The sequence below is a fragment of the Myodes glareolus genome, chromosome 21, assembly GCF_982192425.1.
Source record: "Myodes glareolus chromosome 21, mMyoGla1.1, whole genome shotgun sequence".
Classification (NCBI taxonomy): Eukaryota; Metazoa; Chordata; class Mammalia; order Rodentia; family Cricetidae; genus Myodes; species Myodes glareolus.
The window spans coordinates 63,829,010-63,841,629 of NC_142046.1; the positions used below are offsets into that span (position 1 = coordinate 63,829,010).

Genomic DNA, 12,620 nt, shown 5'->3' on the forward strand with positions numbered 1-12,620 from the left:
GGATGTGCCTATCCTCCGTGGCTTTGTACAGTAGCGGGGCTTTTTCCGCTTTTGTTAACTCCTTCCAGAAACTATTTTAAAACCACGATTTTATTCTTCCCGATCTTGTTTTTCAGATAGTTCCTTCAAATTGATTATTAGGGAGACAGTAAGAAGCCCTTGAGAGCACTTTGTTATTTCTAGCTTGTCTCTTGTCTGTATGCACCTATTAGAACCAGACATGGGCACTAGCTCCTCTTAATAATCTGGTAACAACGTAACACGAGCTAAAGCTTTCAAAAACTCACTCTCGGTTACCACGGAAGGATTGCATTTCCTCTACAGATCAGATACAGTTTTGCTAGATGGGAAAAAATAACAGTTATGTATTGAGGGCCTACTATATGTGAAGTTCTCATCAGATGGGACAAGCAGGGTAAGCCAAGGAGGAAGGTAACACTGGGACCGAACGGTGAGGATTCAGAAAAGGAGAGCAGGCATTTGAAGATGATGCAGCTGGCTGGAAAGGAGACGGAAACCAACCATGATGAGGTGTACAGCAACCAGACTGTGCTACAGAGAGACCAACCTCAGAAAACCTTTTGAGTGTCCGCAAAATCAGTTCTAGCAGGAAACAACTAACTCATTTGTATTTCATTACATAGTATGCTGAGAGCTTTCCATCCGAGTTTGCTGCCGGAGGCAGATAGGTGATGGACAATTTGAGAAAGATGGAAGTCAAAGCAATCTGTCTAATGTGTAACAAACCTGAATGCATTATTATAGAAGAAAGGGGAAGAGGTGTGGAAATTTACGTCTGCTTTTGTAAGTCATATGTGATACCCACCTCTGGCTCGGAGTACAAAGGCAGAGAGCAGATCTCATACATCATTACCGGACAGGAGAGGGAAGGATTGTTACACTCTGGTAAGCCTAATCTTCCTCCGAGTAATTAAATAAAAAATAGGACATGTAAACTCTGACGTTTAATTTAAGAATGGAACATATATTTATTGTTTTAATGTGAGAAAAGAATATGAAATGACCTTTGAAAGAGCAGTGTAGCTAGACTTTAAAACACGACCGTGAAAGAAGCTCATGATTTCTGCAGGGACTCTCTTGTAATTTATTTTAACTGGTCACCTGGAATCAATTAAAAACTTCACAGAGATTCACAGGTATAATATTTGAACAGTGGAATGATAATACAGTAAATTAGTAGCTGGTTTGATATCGTCACTAAGAATTATTATGTTTGACCTGTTGAAAACAACATGTGTGAGGTTTAATATATTACTATAACCAATATAATAAATATTTTTTCTTATGATTACTATCATATGTACTATAATATGTATTAGAGGCATTGAAAAATCTATGGGATGGTTGGGATGGAGGAAGGGTGGATATGGGAGCAGGGAAGAAGATATCTTAATTAAGGGAGCCATCTTTGAATTGGCAAGAGACTTGACTCTAGAGGGGTTCCCAGGTGTCCATGGAGATGTCCCCAGCTAGTTCCTTGGGCAGCTAAGGAGAGGGAGCCTGAAGTGGCCCTATCCTATAGACATACTGATGAATATCTTGCATATCACCATAGAACCTTCATCTGGCGATGGATGGAGATAGAGACAGAGACCCACATTGGAGCACTGGACTGAGCTCCCAAGGTCCAAATAGGGGGAAGGGGGAGGGAGAACATGAGCAAGGAAGTCAGGACCGCGAGGGGTGCACCCACCCACTGAGACGGTGGGACTGGTCTAATGGGAGCTCACCAAGGTCAACTGGACTGGGACTGAAAAAGCATGGGATCAAACTGGACTCTCTGAACGTGGCTGGCAATGAGGGTTGACTGAGAAGCCAAGGACAATAGCACTGGGTTTTGATCCTACTGCATGTACTGGCTTTGTGGGAGCCTAGTCTGTTTGGTTGCGCACCTCCCTGGACCTGGATGGAGGGGGGCGGGGGACCTTGGACTTGCCACAGGGCAGGGAACCCTGACTGCTCTTTAGACTGGGGAGGGAGGGGGAGGGGAGGGAGGAGTGGGAAGGAAATGGGAGGTAGGAAGGAGGCAGAAATTTTTTAATAAAAAAATCTGTGATTTAAATAAAAGAATATTTAACTATTTGATATTCTTTTCCACTTGGGACAAGAAAGGATTTGTAGATGCACGTGTGGGAATACATCTGCTTTATGAAAACCAAGGTGCTATTGTCTGACATATGTATTCAGGCTCTTCCCTCATATTGACATCTAAGGCAAGAGTCTAATATTAAGCCTACATATTTGATACATGTCAAGTATATAAATAAAACTACAAGGCAATTCAATAAGTTTCTACTTCCCTTTTGCAAATAATTTTAACAATCTAGAAAATTAGTTTCAAATTTAGGCTTCTTAGGAAACCCAAAATCCCTGGAGATTTGCACATAAATATGCTAGTTCTGGAATAAACTACCCTCTCTGCCCTTTGGAAAGTCCCTTTGCTCATTCCCAGATCATTCCTGAAACCTAAGGGCAGTCACAGAAGATGTACAACCCAGACCAGGAAGGAAAATGCAGCTAAAATTTCACATGGAACCTCCATGAGCAAAGGCCACCAGGTTGGACTAGGATACGCTGGTGGTCTAGGGTACGCTATGATCTAGGATACGCTGGTGATCTAGGGTACGCTGTGGTCTAGGATACACTGGTGATCTAGGATACGCTGGTGGTCTAGGATACACTGGTGATCTAGGATACACTGGTGGTCTGGGGTACGCTGTGATCTAGGGTACGCTGTGGTCTAGGGTACGCTGTGGTCTAGGATACGCTGTGGTCTAGGGTACGCTGTGGTCTAGGATACGCTGTGATCTAGGATACACTGGTGGTCTGGGGTACACTGTGATCTAGGGTACACCGTTGGTCTAGGGTACGCTGTGATCTGAGGTACACTGTGGTCTAGGGTACGCTGTGTTCTAGGGTACGCTGTGTTCTAGGGTACGCTGTGGTCTAGGGTACGCTGTGATCTAGGATACACTGGTGGTCTAGGGTACGCTGTGATCTAGGATACACTGGTGATCTAGGATACGCTGTGGTCTAGGGTACGCTGTGTTCTAGGGTACGCTGTGGTCTAGGGTACGCTGTGGTCTAGGGTACGCTGTGATCTAGGATACACTGGTGGTCTAGGGTACGCTGTGGTCTAGGATACGCTGTGATCTAGGATACGCTGTGGTCTAGGATACGCTGTGGTCTAGGGTACGCTGTGGTCTAGGGTACGCTGTGGTCTACGGTACACTGTAGTCTAGGGTATGCTCACAAGCTCAGACTTACATTCTAGGGAGACCCATTTCCTTGATTCTGATCACTTGTCAGCACAGGAAGAAATACCAAGGCAAAGCAAGCCCAAAGCTCAGAACAGTAAGTGAAGAAACAGAGGCCAAGGCCTCTTTCCATTTTTCTTCCCATGGATCTAACTCTAGAACTACAAATGCCGAACCAGGATCGATGCCAGAACTGAGAGAAAACACATTGAAATTCTTACACAAACTGGAATGTATGGCTAGCCTGGATTCAGGGAGCACGTGGTAATTACGGACCACACATGAACTGCAGTCTACAAAGCTGACCTGAGCGTGTAAGACCTGGACCATCAGGCACTTCATGTTGTAACAACAACAACAATAATAATAAGCATAAAGAAAAACAAAAATGAAGCAAAGAAAAAAGACCATCTCTGGGTTCCTGGGCTGCAATGAATCCTTTGTTCAGGAATGTAGGCTTCTTTTGGAACCTGGACATGCAGTCAGAAGCATGCAGCTTGTGACACTCTTGGCACTTAGCAGGAGGAGGCTCGGGACCACACATACACATGTAGTGCACATGCTCCATATGGGACACAATGAGACAGAAATGACTATGCATTTTGACTTGTGTTATGTTTTTATCCTTTGCTCCTGCATGCTGCAAGCTGTGCTGTGTTTCCATCCTTTCTCCTGCATGCTGTAAGCTGTGTTTCCATCCCTTGCTCCTGCATGCTGTAAACTGTGTTTTCATCGCTTGCTCCTGCATGCTGTAAGCTGTGTTTCCATCCTTTCTCCTGCATGCTGTAAGCTGTGTTTTCATCCTTTCTCCTGCATGCTGTAAGCTGTGTTTCCATCCCTTGCTCCTGCATGCTGTAAACTGTGTTTTCATCCCTTGCTCCTGCATGCTGTAAGCTGTGTTTCCATCCTTTCTCCTGCATGCTGTAAACTGTGTTTTCATCCCTTGCTCCTGTATGCTGTAAGCTGTGCTTCCACCCTTTGCTCCTGCATGCTGTAAACTGTGTTTTCATCCCTTGCTCCTGCATGCTGTAAGCTGTGTTTTCATCCCTTGCTCCTGCATGCTGTAAGCCGAGGTAAATGTTTACAGAACTTTTAGAGACTAGCATGTCAATTTTGATTCAAGGGAAGTGTTATTTTAGGGTCAACTGAGACATTTTTGAAATGGTCCCCAGTTGGAGCATAAACCATTTCATTCTGTAATTTTAAGAGAGATGAACCCGGATTTAGTTCAACAACTTTTTTAAATAGTTGCATCTGCTGTAAACTATGTTGTAAATTTATTTGCAACGTTTGAATTGCAGTTTTCATAGATTCAAAACAAAGCAGCATTATGCAAAGATTCTCGCGTTTACAGGAACTCCTGCCATTGTGAGAGTGCACTGTCATAATACGGCACTGTGAGAATCAGGATGGAACATTCTCCAAACACGAAAGACCGAACGTCCATGTGATCCAGCTATACTGCTCCTGATACACAGCCAAAGGGCTCTGTGTCTTATTACAGAGGTACTCGTGCATCTGTGTTTCTTAAGGCATTGTTTGTACCAGCAAGGAAATAAAATCAACCTTGACGTTCATCAATAGACAAATGAATAAAAAAGAATGCAGTATATATGCACAACTGAATTTTATTCTGCTATAAAGAAAAGCAAAATAACGAAAGGAGGTTGATGAACCCAGAAATAACTGAAGGGAGACTGACGGACCTAGACGCATTACACTGAGTCGGTAACCAAGATTCCTTGACAAAACCACCATAATCTCTCCTATACACATCTTAGCTTTTAATGCCTACATGTGTGTGTGTATAAACAGAGGTGGGCGTGGGTGTAAGTCTGTAAATTACAAACTCAACAAAGAGGTCGGGAGAGGAGAAAAAATGCCCAGGAAGGGTGACAATAACACCAGTGTGACATGCAGAAGGGGGGTGAAAGGGCACAGGGAGGGGGGGGCAGGAACGTGGGTAAGAGTATGAAGAGGAGAATTCAGCTGTATGTATCATTGTGTGTGCTCGTGACATCCTTTAGTTAAAAAGTAAGCTGGAACAGATTGTCAGATACCGTGTCAATGGTAAACACTATCTGGAGAAATTCCATTCCATACTATACTAGCCCCACTGTGCTTCTGGACTAGTATATACTTGGAACACTTGGCAGATGTAGGTTCGTTTCATAATGTAATAACATAACCTCAGCTGTAACAATGCTGACTCTACTTTCCGTGTGTATTAGCATTTGTTATTAGAATCTCACTCAGAGCCTTATTGTTTACGGATGATTAATTTCAGAGGTAATAGTTTCAAAATGGATTGAGCAGTATATGATCTGTCTAGTTGCCTCTATTGTATTTTAGCCTTTCGCCACTGAATAGTTCAGAATACTATAGGGAATAGTTCTGCTAACTGTAATCACTTTGTTCTTATGTGAGCCTTACGTTATTTTTAACTCTGTATAGTATTAGTACACTGCTTTAAGGTCTATCTCTTCTGGGCTTGTAGTCTAATTGTATTGACTATTTTGCTTACATTTATCAATATGTATATTTGATTAGTATTCTTAAATGCAATATTTTGTATATTTACTTGTATTTTATATTCTCAAGCATATATTGTATTTTAAATTCTCCTTTGGCATATTACTGGTTCCAACATTAGTTACTGTGTTAAACAAAAATCTTTGACACATTTAAGTTTTTATTTGTATGAGGTTATGACTATGTTTTCTTTTGAGAAAAACTTTCGCTCTTTTTATTTCTAATATTTAACAGAAACCCACACTTTGAAATAGAGTGCAGAAAGGAGGAAGATTCCCTAAGCGTGTTCCTCTGTGAAAGGATCTTCCTTTTCTTACAGGGTAAGAACCTGTGCATGTGATAGTTTTAGCATGAAAACAAATTCATATCTTTTTAATTAATTTATTAAATTCACTTACTAGTTTATTGAAGTCTTTAAAGAAAAGGCTAAAGACATCATCTTTTATTTTGCAAAATATCTCAATTGTGGCAAGAACTCTGTGAGAGGTTCAGTTACTCTGTACTCCAGGGGAGATGAGTGAGCGTCAACGTTAGTTTTAATATTCTCATAAAGTCTAAACAGATTTTAAATAGATAAAACACACATTCTTTTCAGTGACTGGAACATCTTGGATATGTTTTACAGGTAATGTTTCTGTGAGTAAATTAAAACACGAAGGAAATTAAAATATTCACATTAAACTATCTAAGCAGTGAGAACACTGCGAGTTCTGCTAGATTCTAAACAGTTTGCTAGATTCGAACAAACGCTAAACTCCAGGATGAATGGCTTATCAATAAAAAAAATACAAAGTCGCTTCTAAAAAGGTCAGCCATGACTATAAGAAACAGCTGTAGAAAAACGATAGATCTAACTTTTAAAAGACCAGAAATGCTCTGAATTAGTTTTTAGGCACCAGAAAAGTTTTCCTTCAAAACTGTCAGGTTTTTGTTTTCTACAAGCAATGCAGAAAGTTTTCATCGGCGCTTCAGCGTTAGAAGTCTAGTTTCAAATATCATCACAAAACTAAAACTGACGACCCTCAGACCAGCGTGGCTGAGGATTACGCCGCAGACAATGTTGGAAGTAAAGAAATCTCAGCTACGCTCAATACGGTAAAAGAATAACAAAACTGAAAAGTATACTATCTTTTAAACATGCTCTCTGGTAACTCAGCATTCTGTACTATCATTTATGGCTAATACTTGACAGTTGGGAAGAATGCAGAGCTACGTGAACACTGTCAGCGAGGATAAGACTCTAGACCTCTGAATAATAAATAGCTAAAATCTGAGAGTAGCAAAAGGAAGTTTTGTACAGTTTTGGCAAGTGAAAATTCAGAACAGTCTACATTCCCTTTTAATGATGGCTTGCTATGAAATCCACAAAATTGAAACCACCTTAGTAACTCCGTTGCCTGTATAGATAAATTTTATCCCAGATCATCTAATATGCCAGTACTTGACAATCTGAATTACTTTCCTTGACAATTTTGAACAACTATTGCAGCATAAGACACTATTTCTGATTCATCCATTGTAACCTGACCGACATACTTCAAAAAGCACATACATGACTTTCCCCAAACCGACTTTTACTAATTGAAATAAATACTGCCCTTCAGAAAGTCCAGAACAAAACAATATTAGAATAACTGAATCCATTTAGATATCTCTTTACCTCAGGAACAAGGCTTTCTTTTGCTTTAATTTAATTATTAAACACCTGACAGTTCCTCCTCCATGGTAAGGTCAAGGCTTTCCCTGGCTTGTATCACCCATAGTAGTCTACTGAAATATTGAAACAGTGTATATTATATAGATAAAATTCCTCTATGGTTCGTTTAAAAAATAACCTGGGTCTTTTTCAAAACTAGATAGCTTCATTTAGTAAAAGTCAGTAAAGCATATTTTAGTGAATTAAAGCCCACACGTGTAGCAGACTAGTTTTTCTTGCTGTAGCTGTTAAAAATTTCCTGATTTCAGTGAGTCGTCATCAAAATTGAAGAAATATGTCAGCACACCAAAGACAATGTGTTTGTAAAGTTATGACTTTGCATTGTTAAATAAATATTTCATATTTAATCACTGGTATTTCTGGGGTTTGTTATTAGTTCTCAGACTTCTGATGCTGGTATCTGGTTGTCCTTAAAATATTTACCAAATATAGACTTCAGGACTCTACCATAAAATCAGCCCAGATAGAGCATCAGATACTAAGTTGCATATAATGCTGCATTATCTAATTGCTTTCGAAGTTATCGAGGTTCTGTTTAGAACTGAAACAATAAAATAAAATGACAGAGTATTTACAGGTTCCTTTGCACAAAATATCTCTCTCTCTCCTCTCTCTCTCTCTCTCTCTCTCTCTCTCTCTCTCCCCCTCAGATTTAGAAGATAAAAAGAAATCCTTCATTGATTCCCTTCACATAAAATGAGTGATCACTTGTCTACACAGTAGAAATGGAAAGGCCAAAGTTTCTATGTACAGATTCAGGAAACTGATCTCCTCCGAGGCCTGCACTAAGGTTTTTTGAAAGTAGCTGACAAGGGGTTTGCAGCTTCCACCAATATGTCTCCCTAGTGATTCCGAAAAAGACTGCAAATTCTAGAGTTTGCTCCCCAAGAGTCACATTGGATATGGCACAGGATACAACTGTTTGTAGCAGCAACTGAGAAACCCATAGGCAGTCTGCACAGTTGCTTTCCTTAAAGAACAGAGCTTGAGATGACAGAGATAACGAACTCCGTCTAGTCCATTGGAGACGTCATAAAGATGGCTGGAGTCTCTTCCAGGAAAACCATTCACTTCCAACAGTTGACCATAGGTCAGAGAGTTTTATAACCAACACAAATCACAATGTCTTTTCATGTCTGTAAAATGGAGCGAGGTCTCCTCGGGCGAGAAACACAAAGCTCTCTGGTCAGCGCCGGTGTGAAGGTGCAGTCACCCATTTGTGCGTGCGCACAGTGTTGTGCGGGTTCCAAAGTCTGGCAGCTCCCAAGAGGTGATTGGGTTATCTTTCCAGTTCCACAATTAACAGGTTGGTAACTCGAAACCAGCCCAGTGGGAGCATTTACTGGCCAACACTATCAGTTGAGGCTCTTCACCCATAGAGAGAGGGTTAGACACTTATCAGCACAAGTCTCATTTCATTTGAGGGCTTGCTTTGTGGCATTCAAGAAATCCATTGACTGTTAAATCTTCTGGCTATAAAAGCATAGGTTTGAGTGGCAGAAAACAAGTGAGAGCTCTCTACTTTCACATGACTAGATCATACATTTTTTCTGGCTTTAAGGCAACATTTTCAAACTCCTGGATGCTTTTTCCATTTAAGTGTTCAGTGGGACAGTCGTGACTGTACCCTGGGACGTCACTGATGGTAGACACCGTGTAGGATGCACTGCGGAGAGCATCGGAGTGGGAAAAGCTGTTTCCAAATTGAATTTTATATTGGTTCCAATTTCTTCGCAGAATTGCTTGAACCTATCAATCAGCAAGAAGCAGAAACAGCAAGAACAACCCGTTAGTTGAGATGAAAGTGTCTTATTTGAAACACAGCAGGAGTGTTTTTGCAGAAAGGGTTTAATTTTTAAATTCAAGAGGAAGACCAAGTGATCCTAGCCTATACTTTAAGCGACTAAGGAAACCTCCACATTAAGACCACATGATCAATATCTGCATGCTAGTGTTGAGTAAGTGCAGGCCAGCCTGAATATCTTTGTGTCAAAGCCTAAAGTAAAGGCGAGAGAGAGATTTAGCTCCTGGATAAGCTCTTTGCTTGGCCTGTTTGACGCCCTAAATTCAGTCTCCAGTACACATAACACACAAATTTTAAGTAAAACACTTTTATACTGGGGAACAGATTACAATTAATCTGTATGTTTTATTTAATTAATATTTTAATATTTTTATTCTGTGTCTAGTCTTTATAGCTATAATAATCCAAATGGGCTATGTGTATCCTTGTCAAACACAATTCATCCACACCTTTCATATCCAACATAATAAGTATATATGAATTTTATGTCAATATTTTAATGAAATGAGAGTGTATACGAATTGGGGAAAGATGCAGATAAAAATAACACAGGGCACAGGAAAAATCACGCTACCATCATCACTAACAGTAGCTTTTATTGAACAATCACTAAAAATGTTCCACTTTCTGAAAACGCCAGAGCCTTTGTCCTCACGGATCTCACTTCCTGAAATCATGTAAGGCACTGGATTGGACAAGAGTTACGGTGGAAAATGTCTAAGAATGTCGTTTCTCTGCTTCTTCCTAATTTGCCGCTTTCCTTTTAATATTTTCAATTAATTTATTACTTTTGCTTTATGTTACAAATGTTTTGTCTGAATGTTTGTAACTGCGTTCTGTGCATGAGTGCCTGGTGCTCAGTGAGGCCAGAAGAGGGTATTGGGGACCCAGATTTGTAGTTCCAGATGTTTCTGAGACATCGTGTGGATACTGAGAAAGGAACCTGGTCCTCTGCATGAGCAGCAAGGGCTCTTAACTCCTAGTCCTTCTCCTGCATCTTTCTTAAAACAACGTGAACTTTAATGCCTTTTTTCCTGAGTGAAATTAGAAATCTGAGTAGTATGTCAGATACAATGGCACTGATTCTGACTGAACTGAGAGCCCTAGAAAGACTTTCTTCATACCGAGTCACTAAACACAAAGAAGAATGCTCAGCTCCATCTCAGATGCCAGCCATCGCCTTTCGGCTCTCAGGTCTGAAAAGCGCAGACTAGAGACTGACCACTCTCGGATCATGAAGCATTCACCCTGCCGCTCTGGCGTGACCTATGCTTACCTACGTCCTCACTGCGTGGACAGGCATTCACCCTGCCGCTCTGGCGTGACCTATGCTTACCTACGTCCTCACTGCGTGGACAGGCATTCACCCTGCCGCTCTGGCGTGACCTATGCTTACCTACGTCCTCACTGCGTGGACAGGCATTCACCCTGCCGCTCTGGCGTGACCTATGCTTACCTACGTCCTCACTGCTTGGACAGGCATTCACCCTGCCGCTCTGGCGTGACCTATGCTTGCCTGCGTCCTCACTGCGTGGACAGGCATTCACCCTGCCGCTCTGGCGTGACCTATGCTTGCCTGCGTCCTCACTGCGTGGACAGGCATTCACCCTGCCGCTCTGGCGTGACCTATGCTTGCCTGCGTCCTCACTGCGTGGACAGGCATTCACCCTGCCGCTCTGGCGTGACCTATGCTTGCCTGCGTCCTCACTGCGTGGACAAGCATTCACCCTGCCGCTCTGGCGTGACCTATGCTTGCCTGCGTCCTCACTGCGTGGACAAGCATTCACCCTGCCGCTCTGGCGTGACCTATGCTTGCCTGCGTCCTCACTGCGTGGACAGGCATTCACCCTGCCGCTCTGGCGTGACCTATGCTTGCCTGCGTCCTCACTGCGTGGACAGGCATTCACCCTGCCGCTCTGGCGTGACCTATGCTTGCCTGCGTCCTCACTGCGTGGACAGGCATTCACCCTGCCGCTCTGGCGTGACCTATGCTTGCCTGCGTCCTCACTGCTTGGACAGTTTTCCCAAGATGTAACTGATTTTTGTTTTTATGTGCTCTGGGATAATCCCATACACTATGAAGATGTGGTTTACTAATTCTAAATCAACAAATAAGATATTTAAAGTAGCAGTAATATTTATGTATGTAATAGCTTCAAAAATGCAAGCAAGTGACATCTATGTGACTTTAAATGGCAGGTGTTATGTAAATATTCAGAGACGTGAACAGTATTTTTGAACAATTTTGTAACTATTTTGGGTGGGAGTTATTTTGTTCTCATGTTTATAGATACTTTTCACATTTGTTATGGATGTTAGACAAATTAGATGCTGAAACTGCATAGTTTCAAGTTAAATGGGCATGGGATGTAGCTTCAGATAAAATATTCCACACTAATGTTACAAAGACCTCAACAAGAAGATACCATCTTGAGGTCCTAGGATGGATAGTTTTCAAGGAAAAGCTAACCAAATCCCAGCAGTCAGAATGAGTTTGACAGTTAGATGCTTGTCCTCGAAGAATCTATGACTATGACCAACAACTTATTTCTTCTTGATGCCTAAATCATCAGAAAGAAAAATCATGAAAGGACAGTATCCTGAATTGTGGGTTATTATTTATCAAAGTTTTTTTAAAAAATATAATAAAGACCCAGGGTCTTTGCGAACTTGTGTGATAAGAATGGTGCATTTTGGAGATGGAGGAAGAGTGGATGGGGAGGGGGTAGATGGAAGTCAGCAGGAGGGAACAGAAGGAAGGAAAAGGGGAAACTGTGCTCAGTATGTAAGATAAACTTAAATGTTAATTAAATAAAATAAATTTTAAAAAGGAATGTTACATTTTTAACTGCTTTCTCTAATACAAGATCATGCTTACTTAACAGAGTAGTAAATTAGACAGTCAACAAGTTTAAAAGGGAAAAAATGAAAAATGGCTGAGTTCTATTAAAGATATGGATATGGTTTCAGTGGTTTGTGTGTGAGCTTTATACAGGCAGCTAAATCAAATGCTCAGCACAATATATGCTCATTAACACACAAAAAGAATCAATGATAATACTCCTTAATCTAAATCAATTTTTGAAGAATATGAGAGAGGTTATAAAGAAAAACTATGCAGTTTTCTTTGTAGAATGTTAAGGCTTCTAAACAAATTCTTTTGTTTAGTTGATGAAAATACATATAATACACTGTTGTCTCCCATGCCTTCTGATGACCACAACTCCTGTTTATGTTACCAGGACATAGTTTTATTTGAGTGGAATGGTACTGAAATGGCCTGGCCACT

The 12,620-nt window shown here is 41.1% G+C and overlaps 1 protein-coding gene across 2 annotated transcripts in view; it reads right to left on the minus strand.

Annotated features, from left to right (window-relative positions):
* Positions 1–4,888: 4,888 nt before the first annotated feature.
* Positions 4,889–12,620, minus strand: part of Calcrl (calcitonin receptor like receptor) — a 91,414-nt gene continuing 83,682 nt past the window's right edge. For both annotated transcript variants that reach the window (XM_048425866.3, XM_048425867.3), the window contains one exon: positions 4,889–9,276. In XM_048425866.3, the coding sequence (XP_048281823.1) occupies positions 9,052–9,276 (225 nt within the window). In that variant the 3' untranslated portion in view covers positions 4,889–9,051. The remainder of the gene's footprint in view (positions 9,277–12,620) is intronic.